Raw genomic sequence first — 24,961 nt, 5'->3', positions numbered from 1 at the left:
AGACCAGTGGAGTATCTTAGATGGCTGCTCACAGGCTTTTAAGACCCCAGACGCTACTCACCAAGGTAGAATGTAGAGCATTGTCTTTATAAACTTTGTTATGCCAATTGAGCTAGATGTTCCCCAAGACCATGGCCCCCACTGTCAAGAGGGCTTATTTAAAGTTTACAAGTCCCACCACCTCAAATCCACACCTCCTGCAACTCCTGCCCTTATTCAGACCAGGATAAAATCCGCTCAACAGGGCCCACTGCTCTCCTGGGTTGTTTTTTGGTTGTTTTATTTTAACTTTTTATTATAGAAAATTTCCAATGATAGTACAATAGTAGGAAGAGTAACAAAATGAACCCTCGTGTTCCCGTCACCATCCCACTGATTATCCGCTCGCGGTTTACCATTCCATTTACACCTCCCCTTTTCCCTGGCCCCTACCCGGCACGGGAGGGTGAGGATGGTGCTGCACCCGTGGCAGACTCAAACGGGTTACAGGCCTGCTGAAATCTCAACCTCTGGGGTGGCTGGGTGGGGCCTGGGCAGCCAGAGCCCCTGAGCAGCAGCATCCTGTGGTGGGAAGCCTCATTCATGGACTCCAGGATGAAGGACAAGTAACGTATACATGCACTGCGATGCAAGAATGCTCACCAGTCATCAAACACCTTTTATCGCATTCAAAGCATCTAAGGCAGGTCAACCAGGCTCAGTCCCCATGTTTCTCATGGGTTTCAAAAGACCCTTGTTTACAACCCTGATTATCCTCTAAAGAATCAACTCTAAAAAAATAAGCTCAAGAAATAACAGCTCAGATACTTATAATCAATGAGAATCAATAGTGAGGGGGAAATAAGGTAAAAGATAATGAATTAGTATTAGTTATAGATTGCAGATCCATTTTAATTAAAACAGGGAAAACGCCCTGTCAGTCAAGAATAATACAAAAACTTGACCCTGACCTTATTACAACAGAGTGACTGAGACAGTCCTTGATACCTGGGTCTGGGGTAGTATTTTATGTTTGTGCTTCTGGAACTTTCTGACACATCCCCAGAGGACCAGGGTTTTCTCCACACATGCGCTACAAGGCATTGCCTCCCTGGATGGCAAGAGTGGAGAGTGAAGTCATCCTCTACCTTCTGCAAAATGAGAAGTTGGATGAATACAAAGGCTCCTCCAACTCTAGGACCCTGGAGGTGTGTAGCGGCCCTGGAAGGCAGGGTCACGTGAGGTCTGACCCTTGGAGAGAGAATGTTTCCGAGACAGCAAGGGATCCTCCTCAGTCTCCATTCTCAGAGCCCCTTGCACAGAGCTCTGCTCTGGCTACCTGCTGGCCTCTCTGAGAAGCAGAGGGACTCACACTTTTCTACCCCGAGCTGCACCCCTGCGAGACAAGAGCCCTGTTAGGTGCCTTCATTTGCGTGGAAGAGAGCCGCAGCAGAGCCATGTGTTCGTCTTTGGCGTTCTCGCCCTCTAAGTTGCCTAGCTTCAGACAAACTTGAATTGGCTTCAGACTAGGCTTTTGTTTCAGAAGAGCAATGAAGAAATGGCCTTCCTAAGCAGAGAAGGGAGCCCTGGTGGCGCAGTGGTTAAGAGCCTGGCTGCTAACCAAAAGGTCTGCAGTTTGAATCCACCAGCTGCTCTTTAGAAACTCTATGGGCAGTTCTACTCTCTTCTGTAGGGTCGCTATGAGTCAGAATTGGCTCAGCGGCAATGGGTTTAACAGGTTTTAAGCGGAGAAGAATCACCAAAGAATTTTTCTTCCAAGCAGCAAAGGAAGAAAACTTTTGGCAACCACATGTCAGCTATTGCAAGGATGTCTGCCCTACAAAGATTCTCTCTCTAAAGGGATTGAAAATCGTTGTTGGGAAGATAACAGATCAACACATCCGTCAGGAATACCGGGTGTTCCGAGCCTAGCTAGAGTGCCCTGGAATGCCAGTTTGAAGCCTGAGATGTGTTAAATTCTTAGATATCCGTGTTGATATTAGGGCCCGGACTTCCCCAATGGGAACCTCTTTTTTTATATTACAAGGAGCCTGACCTGAGCTCCTCTCTGGGGAAAGCACAGAGCTGGACTCATTCCCCCACAGGAGGTTAAATTTCTCCCACTCTGGGGACGAGAACTCACTTCCTGAGTCTTTAAATTTTTCTAGTCTTTTATTTTGACTTGTAGGATTGTTAGTTTCCTTTATGGTTACCTTAATATTTACCCCTATTTTTCTAAGTTTATACCAGTCTTTAGTTTCTTTACATCACCTTGACTTCCTCTCCATAGGAAAAGTCTATTCTACATTTTTTAAGTCCCTCTTTTTTGTTTTAATGTTGTCATCTTTTACATACTGACATCTGTTTCCCTATTTTCAGTGTTTTAGCTTTGATTTATTTTTGTGACTTCCCTATCTGGGTTGATATCTGGTTGCTCTGTCCTGTGTTCTAGTCTTGGGTTGTTATCTGATGTTACTGATCTTCTAATCGGAGGACTCCTTTTAGTATTTCTTGTAATTTTGGTTTGGTTTTTGCAAATTCCCTAAACTTCTGTGTATCTGGAAATGCCCTAATTGCGCCGTCATGTTTGACAGACAGTTTTGCTGGATATATAATGAGAACTTCCCGACAACATCAGGACATAAGGAGCTGGGGGAAATTTCCAGCCGCCCACTCACTCCTGCCACTGACTGAGTGGACTGGGGCTATTTTCACTGCACAGAAACACTACAGGAAAAGCGGCCCCTTGTCTGATCTCCTCAGCTAGTCCCCTCCTTGGTGCTTAAAGTGTTGCTAACCTCCAGCTAGGCCAATCTGCACATCTGGAGTTGGCTCAAACAAGGAAGACCACAGAGAGAATAGGGCCAGTGACAGGTCTCTGTCACCATCTAGGGGCCAGTGTTGGATATGCAGCCTATGGCCAGGGACAAACAGGAATGTTGCTGTTTCCCATGGCGTCTGCTGGAAGGACCTCTTGGCTATGGGTCATCACCCCAGCAGGTGACCTAGTATGGTGCCACAGGCAGCCACACCCGGCTTGTCTACATGATAGCAGGCTTCAGACATCAGACCTAGCTGTCTGCTTGACTATGCTAGCCACAGTGGTATTGACACCAGCCAGTCCAATAGCTCACAATCCTGGGAGGTGGGTTATTGGTAAGAAAGCAAGATGATCCACCGCTTTTGTTAACCCAGGTCAGGGCAGAAGCACGGTTTGCTCTTGCCCAGTGGTGGTCCTTGCCCCTGTCACCTAGGCTGTGGGAAGAAAGGCCACCAGCAAGGCTCCATGGCTATAGCCAAAGCATCCCTCCTGAGATGCCCTTCGTACATACTTGGGATTGAGGGGCGGGGGCTCTGGCCACGGCTGGGCATGGGTCACTTTGACCTTGAATCACAAGGCAAGTCCAACACAGGCCAATTCAGATCATGGTTTGAAGTCTTAGCCTTAAAAGTTTCCTGTTTGATTAAACATTTAAAACCCATCGAAGGGGTGACGGGGTGAGAAGGACAGGAAGCGAGGCAGGGCTGTTTTCCAGGGGAGAAGGAGGACACGTTTCTGTGGAAAACTCGGGCTCTGGGTGGAGATCTGCTGTGATGGCTCTCCTGAAGCACAGAGAATAACCGGAAGCAGAGACCCAGCACCTGCTCCAACTCCAACATGTGTGTAGTGGGAGGGTGGGTCCTACTGAAAGTCAATGACTTTGCAATTATTTTAAAAATCTATAGAGTTGAAAATAGCCCTGCAGAGGGTAATCAAACATCAAGATCTGAAGGCCACCCCAGGAAGCAAAGGAGCATGAACCAAGTGGTCCAAGAGAGAATCTGTAGTGGCTATATATTTCTCTATGACTTTACACCCCAAAGCCCTGCCCAGCTGCCCATCAGCCTGGAGATTTACCAGAACAAGTGGGAGGAGGTCATCTTGCCCTGAGGCAATGGACCAGGAGGCAGGAATGCTTCCTCCCCTACAACAAAATCACTCACACCCCTTTCCCTGGCCAAACCCCTCCCCTGATCCCATCTTCCCACCCTCTCGTCCTTCCAACCCTTGGGGACTCTCAGCAAAGTTCTCAAGGTGAGTTCTACCTGCTAGCGCAGCATTTTCTCCAAGTCTCGGGCACTCCATGGGCAGTCAGCTGGAGCATTCCATGGCCTGCCTACTTGGAGAAGCAGACGGAGAGTGTGGCACCAGCAGAGAACACCCAGAAGGCCGGGTACACAGCTTCAGTAAAGTCCACCCTGTATTTATACAGCAGGTGGATCTTGTCGGAGACGGCGAAGAAGATGACAAAGCCGTACTCACAGTTGAGAAGCACGCCGACCCGCGTGGCCTTGGTGAGGGGCAGGGTTTTCTCCACATTGTTGTGCCAGGCTGAGATCTTGGTGTTGAACCACTCCACACACCAGGAGGCGCTGTTGCGGCCAAGCCGGCTCTCAGGGCCCTGCCGCTCCATGGTGCCGTAGCAGATGCCCACCCCGCAGAAGTTGCTCTTCTGCAGCTCCACCTCCCAGTAGTGGACCCCTCTCTTGTAGCAGTGCAGGCCCAGCACCTGCGAGCAATATGTAAACCTCTGGGGATGTGGCCGGTAATTCTGGGGGGTTTCAGCCACAGAAGCCGTGGTGTAGTTCTCTGACAGAGCCACCTTGTTATGGGCGGTGTTGAAGTCCAGGATGACTTTAGTGGCATCTGAGAAAGGAGTAATTACAATGATCCTAAGTGCTCTCACTTTTAAACCTTTCCCCCAATGAATACTATTTGTTCGTTTGTTTCATCCATCCATCCATCATCCATCCATCCATTCTATTCAGCCAACCAGCCATTTGTCCACCTATCTACTACTCCAGTAATCTGGCCATCTATCAGTCATCAGTCTGTCCATTCATCCATCCATCATCCATCCATCTATCCATTCTGTCCAGCCAACCTGCCATTTGTCCATCTATCTATCCATCACTTCAGTCATCTGTCCATCTGCCGGCCATTCATCTGTCCATCATCCATCCCAAACCATGTCCTGAGCACCTGATTCATGCTGGATTCATGCAAGACACACAGCCACAAATCAGAGAGACATGGGGCCTGGCCTCGTGGAGTTTGTAGTCCAATAAGCAAAGCAAGTCTGTCAGCAGCTGGAAGCCCAGAGAAAGTGAAGGCTTGGGATCAACCAGGGCTGGGGGTTAGTCAGACTGGACAGCAAGAGGGGGATTCAAAGAACTGGTTGTGGAGCCTTAAACTGGCTAGGAAGGGAGGTGAAGAAGGGCAGGCACTGACGGACGGGAGAAAGTAAAAGAGCAACACAGTAGAGGGCAGCTGAAAGAAGGAGCTGACCAAGGTAGCCAGCGGGACCTGCAGACAGAGCCCAGGACAAGGAGCCGTGGGCAGCTACTCACACTCCAGGAGCTGAGGTCTGGTCATGGCTAAGAAGGCCTCCAGCGTCTTGGCCTTGACTGCTGCAGTTTGCTGTGAGACGGCCCCTTTGGCTGTAGCAGGGAGAAGAAACAGCTGTTTTCAAAACAAACTCAGAGTGGAAAGTCTACTGCCCCTTGCCCACAAGAACTCACCCTCCGGGTCAGCTTGTTCTGGCTCTTTGAAGGTGGGAGGCTTGCTTGGCAAGGAAGGGGCAGGCGCTGGGAAAGAGAGAGGAGAAAAATGAGTGGGCAACAGGACAGAGTAACTCGGTGCCGCCTACTCCTTTCAAAGCTGATTTCCAAGAGCCACTTCCACAAACACACACCTGGGCTGCCTAGGCAACACAGGTGAGCCCAGACAGGCCTACTGCCATCTTATTCATCTTAATCATTTATACTGTCCTCCCCTCCAGCCTCAGGCCTGCCTGTCATTACATCATCCTAAAACTCAGGTCCCATCATAGAACTCTGATAAGAGAGGCTGTTTGTAGCTGCCAGCATTTAATTCTGCGCTTGGCTGGCCTCGAGAAATAAAAAGACATAGAAATGCGTAACTTACTGGGTCTCTTGGCTTTCTTTTCTTCTTCTGAAAAAGAAAGTTTTCAGAATTACGAGTGTTTAAACCACAACACAACGACACTTTCATAAGACCATAATAACATCTATTTGCGTGAATGTGACCTGTCCAAATAAAGCTAGGGTTTTTGAAGCTAAAAAAGATCAGGGATCAACAGGCAAAATGAATCTATGTTGACAGAAACCAGATCAATGGTTGTGAAGGAGGGACTGGCTGGTAAGGAGCATGAGGGAATTTTCTGGGATGATGAAAATTCTTTATCTTGAATCACTTTCAACATACACGGGACTCAATTCATTCCTGAATTTGGCTTTCATGGTTTCAACTATTTTCAAGCTCCATGAGCTTGAGCAGGTCCATGACGTGGAGCAATGTGTCATTCTGCTGAGGCAGGAGGGCATGACCTTGCTAGGAAACAGGCCTCCGGATAGATCTGCATCCACAGCTCATTCCCAGGAAGAATGTGCTAGTGTCTGTGACTTGGGGCAGTGGGGAGGAAGCTTTCAGGGAAAGTATCCCTTGAGAGGAGTCCCTAGGTGGTGCAAATCGTCAAGCTCTTGGCTGCTAACTGAAAGGTTGGAGTACACCCTGAGGTGTCTCAGAAGAAAGGCCTAGCAATCTATTTTCAAAAAATTAAACATTGGAAACCATATGGAGCACAGTTCTACTCTGACATGGGGTTGCCAGGAAGCAGAGTTTAGCCGTTGAGAAGGATACAGGTTTATGGTACTTTTCCACCTACTCTTTCACTTCCCTTTCACACAAAGTACCTTCGACACTTCCCAGCTTGGCTGAGGGCCCCCTCCTCCATCTGCACCCAGGCATCCCAGCCCCTGCAGGAGTCCAGTAAAGAACTAATGACACACATCTGTCTGCTAAAGACAACCTAGACATTGAAAACAAACAAACAAAACCCCAGGGTCCTCTCATCCCTCCAGTCACCCATGGTGTGGAGGCGTCACTCCTTGGGATCACTACTTTTTAGGGAGACACTGACAGCTCACATTTCAATGGCATGGTTATGGTTCGATATCATTATTGTCCAAGCCTCCATCTCAAATGAATGTGCATCCTCAACAAGGGCAACATTGTCTCCAAGGGGGCAAAAATGGGCTCTTGGAGAGTGAAAAAATCTTACTCTTTTCTATGTATAAAGCCCAGTTATAAACAGATATACAGTACACCTGTGGCATTAAAATTGTATGGGGGGGTGATGAGGAAAGAATTTGTCTAAGAAGGCTTGGGGATGGTAAGAAGAGTGATAATGAACCAAAGGTTGGGAAACACCGCAATGGCAGATGCACATTACAACTCAAAGCTAAACAGCACTGAGCTACTGACGAGGTTTGACCTCTGTTCATCAGGGACCACCGCCAACCTCCGCCAGAGGGCTCTGCCCAAGGCCCAGAACTTGGTTCTGGAAATAAGCCAGTAAGTTGGTGATTCGACTGCTCCAGACAGCCCAGACATGCTACGGCAAGCCCTCCTACACGCCCCAGGGGAGCTTCTGCAACTGCCATGCCCTGGGATCTGTAGTCTACTTTTCTCCAGACGAGGCTCGGGCTCGACCAGTGACCTGAGATGGGCTTGGGCCCCCCTGGAAGGAGCGGGGACACCTGTGAGTGTCTCACCCAGGCACCTGCCAGCCACAGCTGTGCTATTGCCATGGAGACAGTAGTGGGGTTACTTACTTGGGGCCTTCCTCACAGGGCGTGGCAACTTGTACGTGGAAGGTGGGACAGGCTCTCCAGGATCACCTGTGCCAAAGAAAAAGAGGTTCGTTTATGCAGCTCTTCCCCATCAACCTTAGGAGCCAGGTTTGCCATGGGCAGGCAGGTAGAGGGTTTATAAAGACAGCCATTTCCACTGGCCTTCCCCCATCCAATCATTTACAAGAGCTAGAAAGAAGGTGGAGCCCTGGTGGCATAATGGTTAAGAGCTCGACTGCTAACCAAAGGGTCAGCAGTTCGAATCCACCAGCCGCTCCTTGGAAACCCTAGGGGGCAGTTCTAATCTATCCTATAGAGTAACTATGAGTCCGAATTGACTCGACGGCAACGGGTTTAGAAAGAAGGTACTAGGAGGGCCAGTTGGGTGTGCTCCCTCTCTTCTCTGACATAGAATGTAGCTGGGATCAAGTGTTTTCTCCCTCACCGCCCAGCTCTGTGACCTCTCTGAGCTTGGTTTCTCCCAAGCGTATGATGGGGATGATCCCACTGTGCTCATGGTTGATGTGGTCACAGAATGAGACAAAGATGCCTGGCATGTAGCGTTTGCTCAATTAATATTAATTTCTTTCCTACTGGTTTTCTCTCTCCCTCCTCCTCGCACAGACCATGGATCACCGACAACATGACAGGACAAAATATATGCATGGTTAATTCATCAACAGCTTCACCCTCTATAAAGCACTTCACACCTGGATTCCCACGGAGCTGCACCACAACCTGTTTCAAAGCCACTTTTCTGCAAGAACGCTCGTCTTTCCAAGCGGAAACTCAAGCCCACTGCCTGGATTACACAACAGATAGCTTCTCTGTGCCAAGCTCTGTGCCAGCCACTGGGGAGACAGCAATGGACGAGAAACAGACACAGACTTGCCCTCAAAAAAAGCATAATCTGGTGGGGAAGACAGACAGGAGTCACAAGGTAGAGTCAAATGACGGATGTGCAAAGGGCCCTAAAGCGATGATAAGGATCCTACGACCTAGTGTGAGGACTGAGAGGGGTGGCAGGGGAGGCTTGCAGAGAAATGCAGTGTTTCAACTGAGCTTCCAAGGGGGTTAACTGGTGGAGATGATGGAGTTGGAGTCCTCCGGGCAGTGGGGGAAGAGCACGTGCAAAGGCCCTGTGGCATATTTGAGGACGTGAATACAGAGATGAGGAAGCACCTTGGAGCTTGTAGGCCAGTCAAGGGTCTGGTATGTAATCTAGCAGCAATGGAGAGCCCCTGGAGCAGCAAAGGGCAGTGAGGGGGAAACAGTCCCAGATCAGATTTGCATCCTGAAAAGCTCTCTTTGGCTGCAGCAGAAGTAGATCCAGAGGGACCATTTAGGAAGCTGCCACAGTCATGGGCACAGGTGGTGGCAGCTAGGAGCAGGCTCGTGGTGGCATCTGGGACTGGGACTGGGGGACCGGGTCAGGAGATATTTAAGAAGCAAACTCTGGTGATGGATTGGATATGGAAAGGGAGTGTCATGGAGGATTTCTGAGTTTCTCTCACCCTAAAACTAACCATTCACCCACCAAACACAGTGACAACTCGAAGTCCATTCAAAACCCATCACAGCCTACCTCAATGGTCACACTCTACAAGAGCTTGTCCAGAAAGACCCACATAACAACAAGCCCCCAGAGTTTTCTAGAAGGGATGGCTATAAAGTCAGGATAAGCCAAAGACTCCCCACTATCCCCAGTGAAGGGTAGATGTTCCAGGGCCCCTGAGTTGCAGGCCCCAATTCTCCATATCACGCCCCTCTTCTACCCAATTCCTCCCTCCAGAAAGCTGAGGGGACCCATCTAGCCCCTGGTGGGGAGACATGGGTTGCTAATGTCACCTGGGCTGGTGGAGTCCTCGGGCCTCTTCTCCTGGGACTGACTGACATGCCGCTTCAGCTCTTTTTTGAAGTCTATGGTACCCTGATAGACCCCCTTTATCAGCTCATGATTCAGCTCGACCTTGGGCACGTAGACTGGCTTTGTTGAGATTCCTTGCAGTTTTGAGGCTTTCTGGAACAAGTCAAGGGGTTAGTGCAGACAGGCAAGCAGGGCCTGGGCCCCATCCTCATGAACCCAGGGAGAAGCTTCCCTGAGCCCACGGGTGCTAAGTCCAATCAGCCTTCCCATGTGGCAGGCTAGAGGTCACCAGGGGTTAAAGCACCACTTGAAAACACAGTGACTTGGAGCTGGAAGGGACCTTGGAGATCCCTCATCTTACAGATGGGGAAGCTGAGGTCTAGAGATGACAAGTGGCCTTCCAGGAACTCTGCCAACTAGTGGCAGAGATGAGTTTGGGACACAGGTCTCCAGATCCCCAGGACAATGCTCTTTCCACTCTGCCAGCTGCAGCTGGAAAAGTACAGGAGACTCAGTACCATCTCCACCCCTCGAGGAACAGCTCTAAACACATGTTCTGATGACAGACAGGGGGACCTCAAGGGATGAAGGACTGAGCCAGGCCACGTCCTATGGAAAGAGAGGGTCTTAGTGATGGTCCCAAACTTTGAGACAAAGTTGAGTCATGTAGTATCAAGAGGCCCAGATGTGGCCTCGGAAACCCTCTCACAGAGCTCAAGGCAGCTAGTCTAACAAATAGGAATGAGCACTTGGGATGAAACGTCATGGCATCCAGGCTAGGCAATGGATGAGAAGCCTGTGAACAGGGAAGAAAAGTTTCCAGTCACTCCGGGACTCTCCCAGGACTTGAACAAAGAAGCTAGGACTTTGTGGTGCCCTTAGCAGGTGACCCAATCAATAGGACTGACCAAAAACCCCCTGCATGCAGGCACTCTGCAGGCACTGAACAAGCAAGGAGGGAGAGGATGGCAATAAAGGGTGGGCCCCCCTCAAAAGGAACTTACAGTCAAACCAGACATGAAAACAAGCCCATCTACAACACGGCATGAGGGCCATAGTGGAGGCAGCGTAACATGCTCAGGAATACCACTAATGGCATAATAATGGGAGCCCTGGAAGACGGGAAACTGTCCTTGGAGCTGGCCTTGGAAGAAGGCCAACAAATGCCAGTGTGTCTGCGGAATGGTGAATCCTCTGCTGGGCTGGGGCTGAGTGGCAAGAGCTGGCAAAGATCGCCTGGTCACCAAGGACCTTGTGGGCCATGCTAAGGAATAAGAAGCCAGAAAGGGCGGGTGGGGGTGGGGAGGAGCAGGGGGAATCTGTGCTTTAGAAAGATACTTCCAGGGGCCTTGTGGAGGAAGGAAAAGAGGAAGATGGTGGAGGTGTATGGTACACACCCCATATACCTGTGAATACAATGGGGTATCACTCCCATGATTAGGTTATGTTATGTGGCAAAGGTGAAGGAATTTTGCAGATGTGATTAAGTTTCAAATCCACTGATACTGAGTTCATCAATAGGGTGAGTATCCTGGGTGGACCTGACTTAATCAGGTAAAAGCCCTTAAAAGGTGGACTGGGCCTTCCTGGAGGGAGTGATTCTCCTGCTAGCTTTGAAGAAGTAAGCTGCCAAATCAGGAGAGGGACACATGGCAGCGGACTGCGGCAGCCTCTTGTAACCGAGAGCGGCCCCTGGCTGACAGCTAGCAAGAAAGCAGGAACTGCACTCCTACAACTACAAGGAACTCAATTCTGCCAGCAATCACGTGAGCTTGGAAGAGGACCCTAAGCTCCTAGCCTGGCTGACACCCAGACTGCAGCCTTGTGAGACAACTGCTAGGCCACGCCCAGAATCCTGAGCTGCGTAAATTGTGAGATAATAAATGAACATTGTTTTAAGCCACTATGTTTATGGTAAGATGTTATGCACCATAGAAACGAGACAGCGTGTCTCAGGGATGCTTCCAATGACCTCTTACAGCCCTAACTCCTTGAGGGCCCGACTGCACCTGCATCAACATCGCAGCGCTAGGCAGAGAGAGTGTTCAACAACACTGACGACCCTCACCAAGACTCACCTCCAGAAACTCAAACTCATCCCCCTTACTCAGGGCAACTTCAATCTCCTCCTTCAGGGTCTGGATCTCACTCTTCTTCTTGAGGAGGACCTGAAAAATGTGGTCAAACTTGTAGCTGACCCTCTTCTCCTCTTCCTTTATCTTCCGTGTAGAGCTGGCCTCTGAGGCCTCAACGAGAGCCTTTATTTCCATGTATTCTTGTCTGATCTCATCAATCTTCCTGTTTGCTGCCTCCTACAGAGGGCCAAGATGAGACAAGAGGGCACCGTCAGACTGGCCAAATGCTAAACCTGCAATACCAAGTGTTGGTAAGATGTGGAGCCACAGGAACTCTCACCTGGTACTCGGTGGGAGTACAAAGTGGTACAGCCACTCTGGACAGCAATTTGGAAATATCTAGTAAATCTGATGGGGCACTGGTAGTTCAGTGTGAGAGACCTGGGTTTGAGTGCCGGCCAATGAATCTCATGTGCAGCCACCACCTGTCTGCCAGTGGAAGTTTGTGTGTTGCTATGATGCTGAACAGGTTTCAGCAGAGCTTTCAGACTAAGACGGACTAGGAAGGAAAGCCTGGCGATCTACATCCAAAAATCAGCCAATGAAAACCCTACGGATCACAGTGGTCCGATCCCAGTGTGCATGGGGTCACCACGAGTCAGGGGCTGACTCAACGGCAGCTAACAACAACAACAGTAACTTCGAAGGTGCTCATACCCTATGACCCAGTCCTAGGAACACACCCTCCTACCCTAGGAATGGAGCCCTGGTGGCGCAGTTAAGATCTTGGCTGTTAACCAACAGCTCAGCAGTTCGAATTCACCAGCCGCTCCTTGGAAACTCTAACGGGCAGTTCTACTCTGTGCTATAGGGTCACTATGAGTTGGAATCAACTCGACAGCAACAGGTTTGGTTTTGCTGGGTTTTAATCCTAGGAATATACCCTAGAAAAATTCCCAGACACCTGCCCCATTGTTTGAAATAGCGAAACGCTGGAAACAACCTAGACATCCATCAATAGCCGAGTGGATACATAGACTGCAGACTATTCACAGGATAGTGTGATAATAACAGTAATAAAATTTATGTAATAATAAATTACAGCAATAAACAGTAATAAAAATTAATGAACCAGAGCTATACATGGATAAATCGTCATGAGGGAAAAGCAACTTGTAGAAGAATACATGTAGCATGATGCTCTTTATATACAGCTCAGAGACAAGCAGAACAGTAGTATTTACTGCTGTACAATGCATACATATACAATAAAAGTACGAAGAAATACATGGGAGTGAATGAATAAATTAAAAGTAGCACATACTTTTGGAAGAGAGGAAAGGGGATATAATAAGAGATAAGCAAAAAGGAGGCTCCATCTGCATTGGTGATACTTTATTTCTTAAGCTGGGAGGCAATTCATGGGTAATTTTTTAAAAGAAAGGGCATGAAGCAGCTTTAGAAAAATTCTGGAGACTATCATTGTCTAGAACTACATTGTAGTACCTACAATACCATAGCCACGCCCATGTGCGGCTATTAAGCACTTGAAATGTGGCGAAACGTGGGGAAACTCCTCAAGGAGCTTGGGCTGTATTGTATGTAAATGGATGAAAATATACACTGCTTTAGAAGACTTAGTACAAAAAAAAGAATGTAAACTATCTCATGAATACTTTTTTTTTATTGATTACATGTTGAAATGATAATATTTTGGATATCCTGCATTAAATAACATGTATTCTTAAAATTAGTTGCTTGTGTTATTCAAGTTAATTTAAAATTACGTATGAGGCTCACATGGTGTTTCTCTTGGATGGCACTGCTCTAGAAGACACAGTTTCCCTTTACATCTTGAGTGTCCTCCATAGCTCAGAATCCAACATGACAAACGGAAACACACCCAAGAAACGCAGTATACGGGGAGCGTGGAATTCAACTATTTCTTTATCTAACCCTTTCCTCTGCCACCGCCAACAGACTGCCAACATCTCCAATGTTCTTTCTCCCCTTCTTCCTTTCAGTAAGAGAATGCCCCTGGAGTTCCACCTGGGCAAGTGGCTGCCCATGGAGCCCTGGTGGCACAATGGTTAAGCGTTCAGCTGCTAACTGAAAGGTTGGCAGCTCAAACCCACCCTGTGGCTCTGTGGGAGAAAGACCTGGCGATCTGCTTCCATACAGATTACAGCCTAGAAAACCCTACAGGGCAGCTCTACTCTGTCTCATGGGGTTGGAATCGACTCGACAGCACCCAGCAACAACAACCCGGCTGCCCAGACCACATTTCCCAGACTCCACTGAAGGTACGCTTGGCCATATGACTAAGTTCCCGCCATGTGGCTAAGCACAGTGATAGACATAATATGTCATGTCACTACTTAAAGGATAATTGCTAAAAAAAAGGACATTTCTTGTCCTCCACTTCCTCCCTGCCCCTCTTCTCACAAGCCAGAACAAAGACGTAATAGTGACCCAGCTTCAACCAAAGAGATCAGGCTAACACCCTACAGCGTGGTGAAGCAATGAGAAGGAAGGACCCTGAATCCTTCCCAGAATGATCGCATGGAACAGAGTCATCCCCCTAGTCGGGGCTGCCTGCTCATGTCTGGACTTGGACTGTCATAACGAGCAAAACACAATCATATTGATGCCTCTGAATTGTGGGGGTATCTTTGTTACAAGTGGCTAGTCTGCCCCTTAACCAATGCAGGTACTTTCACAGGCATCCTTTCATTTAAGCCTCACAGCCACCTTCAGAAAGTGGAGCTGTGACTCCATCGTGCAGATGGGAAAACTGAGGCTCAGAGATCTGCCAGCGTGAACAAAGTCACACGGGCTAGTATGTGACAGAACTAGTATTCTAACCCATATCTCCTCTAATTAAGCCACAGCTGTCACAATAACACTGCGAACTGCAGCTCCAGAACAAGGTATTTAAAAAAGAAACCTTATTTAATATAAAAGCAATATAACCTTATTATACAAAAATTTGAATAGCGGGGAAACAAAACATCCCCAATTCTACCACTCCAACAAGTTCATCACTATCCTTTTACTATACTTTTTTCAGTCTTTTCTCCTATATTTTCTGTAGTGAATTGAATGATGCCCCCCTAAAAGATATGTCCATATTCTAGAATCTGTGAATGTCACCTTATTTAGGAAAAGGGTCTCTGCAGATGTAATTAGGCTGAGGACCTTGAGATGATCCTGGATTACCCGTATGGGTCTGACATCCAATGACGAATATCCTTAGAAGACAGAGAAAAGGACAAGGCACAGACAAGAGGACCAGGTGAAGACAGCGGAAGAGACTACAGCTTTGCTATCACAAGCCAAGGAATGCCTAGAGCTCCCAGAAACTGGAAGAGGCAAGAAAGGATCCTCTCCTACAGCCTTTGCAAGGAATGTGGCCCTGCCAACACCTTGGTTTCAGATTTCTGGCCTCCAGAACTGTGAGAGAATAAGTTTCTGTTGTTTTCAGCCACCCAGTTTGTGGGAATTTGTTACAGCAGGCCTAGGAAACCAATACAGTTCTTTTTATAAATTGTTGGGACCCCAGTGAGTATACACTTTCGCTTCCTGTTTTGTTTCTGCTTTATATCATAATCATTTTTCTTTGTCACTACTTTTTTAAACCCAAATTTTTAATGATTCCCCTCAAGGTTGGGCTTTTTGGTCGTTTTCAATTTGGGGCTGCTAAGGCTCTCTTTCGGGCATGTGGCTTTTTGCACAGTTTGCAAGGGTGAAGTTTAATTCTGACGCTTGGGAGCGGACCCAAGAGCAGCCTCGCCAAGGTCAGAGTCTGTCTTGCCCAGGGCCACAGCTCGTCACTCACCCGCACGTCCTGCTGCCTGGCTCGCACGTCCTCCAGCGCTTTCGATGCCCCGTTGATCTGACTGTACACGATGGCCAGTTTTTGCTTCAGCTTGGTCTGTGGAGAAAACAAACCAAGTGAGAGGGCGCCTCTTTGCTCCAGCCCAACACCAGGGTCCAACACCAAGGGCAACCCCCGGAATCTGTCCACCAGGTATTTCCTCCACCCAAGCCTTGCCCACTTTTCAAAGTATTCTCACACTTACTGCCTCCCTTCATTCTTCTAGGGGAACAAGATTTAGTACAAGATTTAGCATACCCATGTTCACTGCGGCACTAGTCACAAGAGCCACAAGGTAGAAACCGCCCAAATGTCCATCAACCGACAAACAGATAAACAAAATGTGGGATATCCATACAAGGGACTATCACTCTGCTGTAACGAGAAATGAAGTCTTGATACATGCTACAACATGGATGAACCCTGAAAACATTACGCTGAATGAAATTAATCAGTCACAAAAGGACAAATATTGTTTGAACGCACTTATATAAAATACAATAGGCAAGTGTATAGAGATCAAAGTTTACTAGTGGTTACGGGTGGAGGGGAGCACACTGCTTAGGGACGCAGGGGACGCTAAGCTTCTGTGAAGAGTGATGGAAAAATTCTGTAATGGTTAATGGTGATGGCTGAACAACATGATGGACACAATGTCACTGAAGTGTACGTGCGAAGACTGTTAAAATGGCAAATGTTTTTGTTACCTATATATTTACCACAATTAAGGAAAAAAAATAGAGTGCAGGGTTTGGAGCAAGACAGATCGGGGTAAAGTCCCAGTTCCAACTGCACCACATCTCTCACCTCAGTTTCCTTGGCCACAAAATAGTTGTAACTGCTGTTCCCACTTCACAGCGTTGTCAGGAAGATTAAATGAAGTAAGTACTCAGCACAGGGCCTGGATCTCAGTTAGGACATACTAAGTGTCCGCTTGTATTCTTACGAGTTTCTTCACTATTACCCATTTTACAGCTGATAAGACTGAGGCGAGGAGAACAGCAAGGTGGCCAGGTTCATACAGAGACAGAAAGAGTGGGATAGCTACAGGGTGTAAGGGAGTGCACCCACCTGCAGATGTAGCTTAGCTTGTGGATGTCTCTGCATACATATTTGTAGACGTTGCATGTATACTAATTTAGACAATAGAACACACAAGGAGCACAGTCATAGAAACTTCTTATGTGCAAACACCTCCCAAGACGAAGATATTAGGCTTGAAGGCTAAGGACCATAGATCTGGGGGACTTCTACATCAATTGGCATAACACAGTGCATAAAAACAATGTTCTACATTCTCCTTTGGTGAGTAGTGTCTGGGGCCTTAAAAGCTTGCAAGCGGCCATCTAAGATACAATTAGTGGTCTCTTCCTGTCCAGAGTAAAGGAGAGTGAAGAAAACCAAAGATTCAAAGGAGCAATTAGTCCAAAGAACTAACGAACCACATGCACCACAGCCTATATGACCTCGAGACCAGAAGAACTAGATGGCGTCTGGCTACTACCACCCACAGCTCTGACCGGGATCACAATAAGGGTCCCGGACAGAGCAGGAGAAAAATGTAGAACAAAAATATCAAATTCATGAAAAAAGACTAGACTTACTAGCCTGACAGACACTGGAGGAACCCCAGAGACTATGGGCCTAAGACATCCCTCTGACTTGGAACTGCACCCATTCCCAGAAACCACCTTCCAGTCAAACAATAGACAAGCCTATAAAATAAACAATAACACCTGAAAAGAACAGACAATTATACGAAACCAAAAGGGCAACATTTGCCCAAAAGTAAAGATGAGAAGGGAGGAAGGGATAGGGAAACCAGACAAAAGGAAACAGGGAACACAGGGCGGAAATGGGGAAAGTGCTGACACACTGTGGGACTGAACTAATGTCATGCAACACTTTGTGTAGTTTGTTGAATAAGAAACTAATTTGCTCTGTGAACTTTCACCTAAAACACAATTTAAAAAAAAAAAAGAGTGGGATAGCTGCTTCAGTAATGACAGATGAGGTCATTCCAACAACCCTTCCACTGTAAACAACCAGAAAAGCAGACAAGATATTAAAAAAAATAAAACGGCCTAAGGACATTGGAGAGCTAACAAAGCAAGGAAGGAGCCAAGATCCGGAAGAAGAAGACCCAGAGAGATAAGCCTGGCATCTGGGGTTGTTATTCCCAGATGCATCTGCCAATTCTAAAAGACAACTGAGAAAGCCTCAGCCTCAGGGAGCCAGAAGGACAAAAATCAGGGTCCCAGTCCAGCACCACTAGATGGTGCCCGGCTACCACCACCGACTGCTCTGACAGGGATCACACTAGAGGGTCCCGGACAAAGCTGGAGAAAAACGTAGAACAAAATTCTAACTCACAGAAAAAGACCAGATTTTCTGGTCTGACAGAGACTGGAGAAACCCCAGGAGTATGGCCTCCAACACCCTTTTAACTCAGTGCTGAAGTCACTCCTGAGGTTCACCCTTCAGCCAAAGACTAGACAGGATCATAAAACAAACACTAATACACATAGCTCAACGATGTATACAAGACTAAATGGGCACATTAGCCCAGCGGCAAGGACGAGAAAGCAGGAGGGGACAAGAAAGCTGGATCAATGGAAATGGGGAACCCAAAGTCGAGAAGGGGAGAGTGTTGACCTGTCGTGAGGTTGGCAACCAATGTCAGAAAACAATATGTGTATTAATTGCTTAATGAGAAACTAATTTGCTCTGTAAACCTTCATCGAAATCACAATTGAAAAAAAATTCTAAAAAAAAAATCAGAGTCCAAGGTTCACCTGGTGAACCTCCCCAGGCTGGGACCACCAAGGGTGACATCCGAGGAATAAGGAAGAAGAAGCTGTGTATCAGTACGCAGGGGCTGAGGTTCAGCTGCAATTGAATTAATGTGATTCAGAATTGCTAGGCCCCATATCACCTCCAGAAACAAAGGTAAATTGTCCATGAGGGAAGATATAATCATCCTAGGCTTCATATTCTATAATTACTTCTATAATTTCCATAATCAATATCTGAGTCTCCTAGTTCCCTGCTCAGAGAAAATGCTGGGGCACAGAAAAGGAAAGGAAAATAGCAACCACTGCCACCATAATAGCAAAACCAGTTGCTGTCAAGTCAATTCCAACTCATAGCGACCCTATGCATGTTGGAATAGTACCGCACGCCATAGGGTTTTCAATGGCTGATTTTTCAGAAGTAGATCACCAGGGCTTTCTTCCTAGGCACCTCTGGGTGGACTTGAACCTCCATCCTTTCAGTTAGTAGCCAAGCATGTTAACCATTTGCACCACCAGAGACTCCACATCATCATAACTACCCATTCCCGTAGAGTCTATTCCGACTCATAGCGACCCTATAGGACAGAGTAGAACTGCCCCATAGGGTTTCCAAGGCTGCAGTCTTTACGGAAGTAGACTGCCGCTTCTTTCTCATGCTAGCAGCTACTATTTATTATGTACTTACTATATCACTGGAGGAGCCCTGGTGGCACAGAGGTTAACAGCTCGGCTGCTAACCGAAAGGTTGGCAGTTCGATTTACCAGCTGCTCCTTGGAAACCCTGTGAGGCAGTTCTGCTCTGTCCTATAGGGTCACTATGAGTCAGAATCGACTCGATGGCAATGGGTTTTATATCCCTAGTAAGGAGCCCTGGTGGCGAAATCCTTAAGCACCAGGCTGCTAACCAAAAGGTTGGTAGCTGGAACCCACCAAGCAGCTCCACGGGGGAAGCCCTGGCAATCCGCTCCCATAAAGATGGTAGCCTAGGAAACCCTATGGGCAAAAACCAAAAAACCAAACTACTCAATTCTGTAGAGTCGCTATTTGTTGAAATCGAATTAACGGCACACCACAATAACAACATATGCCGGGTACTTTCCAAGTGCTTTACATATATTAACCTATTTAAATCTAACAACAACTAGATGAGATAGGAACTATTATTATCCCCACTTTACAGATGAGGACCTGAGGCACAGAGAAATAAGTGAGTTGCCCAAGGTCATACAGTTACTAGCTAGTAAATCTAAGATTCCAGTGTTACAGTTATGGACACAGGTCCCAATCTGTGAACACTGGAAACTTCTAGAAAAAAGATTCAGTTCCCCTAACTAGCTGGTTCAACATACTTTCACTTTCCTGCCTCTTCCCCTCCACCTAGAATATTCGGAGCTGAACATGATGACCTTCAACCTGGATTTGACAACCCAGTGACAGTCACATGTAAGGGCTGGAAATAGGAACCAAGGTTGCACTAAGCGGACCCTGAAAGCAGGGCTTCGAACCACTCGAACCTTTTGAACAAGTTCCCAGGAAGTTATACATAAGACTCACTCAGGGGATCTTGCTAAAATGTAGATTCTGATTCAGTATATCTGGGGTAGAAATACAAATTCTCAGCGGGGAACTTGTTAGAAATGCAAATTCTCAGTGAGGGTTCAAACCAGAATGAACCAGTTCAAAGCCCTGCCTGGAAGTCCAAGCCACTGAAGATGTTTCAGACTCGACCTCTATGACGATGCCCTTTGACCCGGCCTCCAACAGTGGCCGAGATAAGGTGTGGGCCAAAGGCAGAAGGCCAGGCCCTGGCAGATCCAGCCTCTCTGGATCTCAGAACTGGAAAAGACCTCAAAACACCCAGGGGCTGCCAACTGTTTTACTTCCAAGGGCGCTTTTAGTACTGTACCCTGGATCCCTGAATTTCAAAAGATTTTATCTATGATTAACCAAACACATCTGAGTCCTCTGACTGTAGACAGGGCCCCTCAGGGTCCAGACAAAAGGAAAGTGGCCCAAGAGCTTTGACTAGCTGCAACAGTAGCTAATCAAAGGTAGAGAGTTTTTTGAAGTTCTGAAGAGTCCTTCACAGCCTGAGCCCTGAGGAGCACGTGAGAGGCACCAGTCCTGACTCTGTCCTGCACCAGTGGCCAGGACAAGCCAGCCATCCAAGGCTGGGGCACTGCCCAGATAGGGCTGGCTCTGTACCTGGTAGTGAGTAGGAGTGGGGTTTGAAAAGGAGACCAGTTAAAGGATTCAACAAGCCAAGACAGCGGGGCTGAGGGAGGGCGAAGTCGGGAAGGCCTGTTTTGGGATTAAAAAACCAAGCGTGTACAGGACACAGATACGCTGGGAGGGGCCTCCAGCTCTGAGATGTGCAGACTGAAAGAGATCTGTGGCTCTCAGTCCAGGCCAGGAGGCTACTCCAGCCCCTACTTGCCTCTACAGGTAAGAACTTCTAGAAGGAACTCTCTGCAGGAGCCAGGCTGACCTAGTTCTCACCGCCAGGCCTGTGCACTGTGAGGCAAAGAAAATTTGGGTAGCCTGATCCCCTGCAAGCTGCCCCAGGGCACCCTCAACCCAGCAAGCTCTCCTCTTCCCAGGCCTGCGTAACGGTAGTTATTATGGAGCTTGTTCTGTAAACCGATTTTTCTACAGTGTCTCATTTAATCCTCACGATAACTTCCTGATGTTGTGGTTATTGTTAGTTGCTGCGGAATCAGCTTTGACTCACTGCATCACAATGTAGAACAGCACAAAATGTTCTCCAGTTCTGCATCATCTTCACAATTGTCGGTATGCTCGAGTCCACCGCAGCCACTGTGTATTTTGTATATTTTGAGTGCCTTCCAGCACGACAGTCTGACAATATTCTGTTGTGATCTATAGGTTTTCATTGCCTAGTTTTTGGAGGGAGATTGCCAGCCCTTTCTCCCTAGTCTGTCTTAGTCTGGAAGCTACACTGAAACCTGTCCAGCATAGGTGATCCCGATGCTATTTGAAATACTGGTGGCCTAGCTTTCAGCAAAGGAGCCCTGGTGCCGAAAACAGTTAAGCGCTCAGCTACTAACCGAGGGAGATAGACCTGGCAATCTGCTTCCATAAAGATTACAGCCAAGAAAATCCTGTAGTGCAGTTCTACTCTGTCACATGGGGTCTCTATGAGTAAAAATCAACTCAATGGCACCCAACAACAAAAAGCTTCCAGCATCACAGCAACACACAAGCCACCACAGTACAACAGACTGGCAGATGGTGGAAGCTCCTGATGTTGTTGCTGATGTTAGGTGCTGTCGAGTCAGTTCCAAGTGAGTGCTTCAAGTCTACTTTGCTTTCAGCAAGCAAGGTTGTGTCATCTGCATATTGCAGGTTGTTAATGGGTCTTCCTCCAATCCTGATGCCGCATTCATCTTCATATAGTCCAGCTTCTCAGATTATTTGCTCAGCATACAAATTGAATAAGTATGGTGAAAGGATACAACCCTGACACATTACTATTCCTTTTTATGATTTCCCAGCTAGGACACAGAGCTAGGATTCAAACCCAGCTCTCTCTCAACACCCAGCTTTGACCTGGAGAAACAGGTGGACAAGGAAGGGCTGTAACCCAAATCAGGGAGGCCTGTACTCTGGACCCAGTGCTGCTGCACCCTCTACCCCCCGACCTCGCCCAGCCCTCGTGTCTCCTTTAACAAAACAAGAAGAGCCCTTGTTCTCTCTGACAGTGCTGTGAGCACGAAGTGAAATAAGGCTGTGCTTTGGAACTTAGAGTGGTGTACCACTCAAGGTGGTTTGATTACATCTTTCAGCCTCTGCCTTGAGTCCACGGAGAAAGAGTATGATCTCTCCAAACCACTGAGAAGATCACAAGCCAAGGCCCGTTAGGAATCCACCTAGGCTCACCTTGTTTCACTGATGAGGCCCCAAACCAGAGGCTACATCGTTTGCTCAAAGTCACACAGTAAGGAAAGGGTGCTGTGGTGCCACAGGCTGGCTCCCCCTGTGGGTCATATCCAGGGAGTTCTGGGGCTTTGCACACCCTCTCCGTCTTCTAATAACAACAACCCTCCCTGGTCAACAGAACTCTCTGGGTTACCAGAAGCTTTTGCTTACATGACCTCAAGCCTCTGAGAATGTCCGGTGCCCTGGACTCTCCATACCTATAGATCTGAGGCTGGTCCCTGGAGACCACATAGCATGGAGTCAAACCAACTTTGGTCCCAATGCCCACTCCATCACTTACTGCATTAAACAAACAAAAAAAAAAAACTCACTGCTGTCCAGTCGATTCCAACTCATTGCGACCCTACAGGACAGAATAGAACTGCTCCATGGGGTTTTCAAGGCTGCATCTTTCTCCCGCGGAGCAGCTGGTGTTTTCCAGCAACCGACAACTCGGTTAGCAGCCGAGCACTTTAACCGCTGTGCAACCAGGGCTCTTACTGCATTACCCGGGGCTAGATATAATCTCTCTGGACCTCAGTTTCCTCAACTATAAAATGAAAATACTAAGACTTATCTCCTGGGCGATCCCAGAACTTAATGAAGGACAGAAGTAACCTCCAGGGCTTATATTTAACATTTTAAACCCTCTACAAAACACCATTAGACAAGCGCAAGGCTTAAGGCAAGCCACCTTTGCTGCGTCTTCAGCTTTCCCCTCTGTAAAATGGGGGTGTGTTGGGGAGGCTGTATGATCCCCAGCTCCTTTCTACTATGACATTCTGGATACCCCTGCCCTCCATTTCAGGCCCAGCAAAGCCAATACCCCTAGGGGATCCAAGGTATGGCAGAGGTGCCCTCTGTGCAACCCAACCCCCCCACCCCTGGCGCCCCCTACCTCCAGGTCGGTGCTGGCCTGGCTCAGCGGCGCCGGCGAGCAGGCCTTGTGCTCCACCAGGCAGATGTGGCAGATGCACTCGCCGTGCTCGGGGCAGAAGAACTCCCGCAGCCGGTTGTGCTGGGAACACTTGCGGTGCAGCAGGTCACGGATAGGTGGCTGCAGCGGGTGGTCCTGGAAGACCGGGCTGTCGAGGTGCGGCTGCAGGTGCTCCTGGCAGAAGGAGGCCATGCACACGAGGCATGTCTTGGCGGCGGCCGCCTTCAGGCAGTGGTCGCAGGCCACCTGTTCGGCCGCGCTGGGGTCCGCGGATCGGGCGGGCGGCGTCCAGCAGTCGACCGACACCGCCCGAGCCTGCTCGGCGCTCAGGAACTTCTCCACCACGGTGCACAGCACGGTGTTCTTGTTCAGCTGCGGCCGCGTCTCGTAGACGGCGCGGCATTGCGGGCACCGGTACGGAGAGCCCTGGACGGCCCACGTCTCGTCCAGGCAAGAAGCGCAGAAGTTGTGGCCGCACGGCGTGGTCACCGGCACCCTGAAGAGCTCCAGACAGATGGAGCACGACAGCTCCTCCGCCAGTGGGTCCAGCTCCGCCATGGCGTTCCTCGGGACTGGAAGCGTTAGAACCGAGGCTGCTGCACTGTTGCCCCGAGGTTGTGAGGAAACGAAACTGTTCAGGGGCCAGGGCGGTCCCCGCAGCCTCTAGGAAGTCACGTGGGGCGGGGGCGGGTCGTCTGGCGGGCGGGCGATGGAGAGGGGGCGGGCCGCGGACAAGCCGGCCATAGGATGAGCGACATTAGTACCCCGATGGCTTCCGCCCGGTGGGCGCGGGGCGCTGGGCTCGGCGCTTGGTGCGCGGGGTTTCAGACGGTCCTTACAACTAGATGATGTGGCCATCGGCACATCGGCACGAACACGTGGAATGCGGAGGCCTGGACCTTCAGTCACAGCCAAGGTCCAGTGGGGCTTCCGCACAAACTGCTTCTGGATAAGTTCCCTTCCTCCGAGAGCTCATTCGAAATCCGACATGCCCTCCTCCCTTTCCTGGTTCCTGGGAATCGACTCGACGGCAACCGGTTTGGTTTTTTTTTTTTTTTGGAGGTGTGGGGGAGTCTTAGTAAGCGTACGACCCCTGGAGTTTGGAGCTCACGCCCACGCTCAGACCTAAACTGAGTGACTCGTTTCCATTCCATTAATCTAACAGGATTTTATTTTTAATTCTCATTTCTACTTTCCTGGAATTTGAAGACACCCAGTTTAATAAAGGTTTACAAACACATATACACACACTTACACACATCTATAACATAAGAGCTTAAACATTTTTCTCAAAATTGCTTATTTAAATTTCCTTTAATTTTTAGCTCTATTCGTCCCCTTCTCTGGCCTGGGTGCAGGAAAAATGAGTGAACAAGAGGCTAGATGAGTTTAAGAGAGGAGATGAGATGGTGGTAAAGAGAAAGATTGTGGCTTAGGAGAGGTTAATTGGAGTTTGCATTAGGTACACAAAACCAAACCCATTGTCATGGAGTTGATTCTGACTCATAGCAACCCTATGGGACAGAGTAGAACTGCCCCATAGGGTTTCCAAGGAGCGGCTGGTGGAGTCACACCGCCGACCTTTTGGTTAGGTACACGGTGGGTGGCAAAAATGAGAAAAAGGTAAATGCCTTAGAGTACTGCTAATAGTAACAGCAGACCCTGGTGACAGTGGTTAAGAGCTCAGCTGCTAACGAAAAAAGTTGGTAGTTTGAATCCACTGGCCACTCCTTGGAAACACTGTAGGGCACTTCTACTTTGCCCTATAGGGCCGCTATGAATCGGAATCCACTTAGC

At 48.4% G+C, this 24,961-nt stretch overlaps 1 protein-coding gene across 2 annotated transcripts in view; it reads right to left on the bottom strand.

Annotated features, from left to right (window-relative positions):
- TRIM25 (tripartite motif containing 25) overlaps positions 1-23,759 on the bottom strand; it is a 45,932-nt gene extending 22,173 nt beyond the window's left edge. Inside the window, exons 1-9 of one of the 2 annotated variants that reach the window (XM_023732736.1) lie at positions 23,126-23,759; positions 15,455-15,550; positions 11,620-11,853; positions 9,523-9,694; positions 7,657-7,722; positions 5,948-5,974; positions 5,542-5,607; positions 5,371-5,460; positions 4,283-4,666 (exon numbers count right to left, since the gene is read on the bottom strand). In XM_023732736.1, coding sequence (XP_023588504.1) covers positions 4,283-4,666; positions 5,371-5,460; positions 5,542-5,607; positions 5,948-5,974; positions 7,657-7,722; positions 9,523-9,694; positions 11,620-11,853; positions 15,455-15,550; positions 23,126-23,722 — 1,732 coding nt within the window. In that variant the 5' untranslated portion in view covers positions 23,723-23,759. Of the gene's footprint in view, positions 1-2,470; positions 4,667-5,370; positions 5,461-5,541; positions 5,608-5,947; positions 5,975-7,656; positions 7,723-9,522; positions 9,695-11,619; positions 11,854-15,454; positions 15,551-23,125 lie in introns of those variants that run through there. The other variant, XM_023732735.1, reaches the window with a different exon arrangement.
- Positions 23,760-24,961: the final 1,202 nt, after the last annotated feature.

Source organism: Trichechus manatus, unplaced genomic scaffold (assembly GCF_000243295.1).
Source record: "Trichechus manatus latirostris isolate Lorelei unplaced genomic scaffold, TriManLat1.0 scaffold00054, whole genome shotgun sequence".
Taxonomy (NCBI): domain Eukaryota; kingdom Metazoa; phylum Chordata; class Mammalia; order Sirenia; family Trichechidae; genus Trichechus; species Trichechus manatus.
Note: the sequence above shows the minus strand (reverse complement) of the source record. Positions and strands in the feature narration are given on the sequence as shown.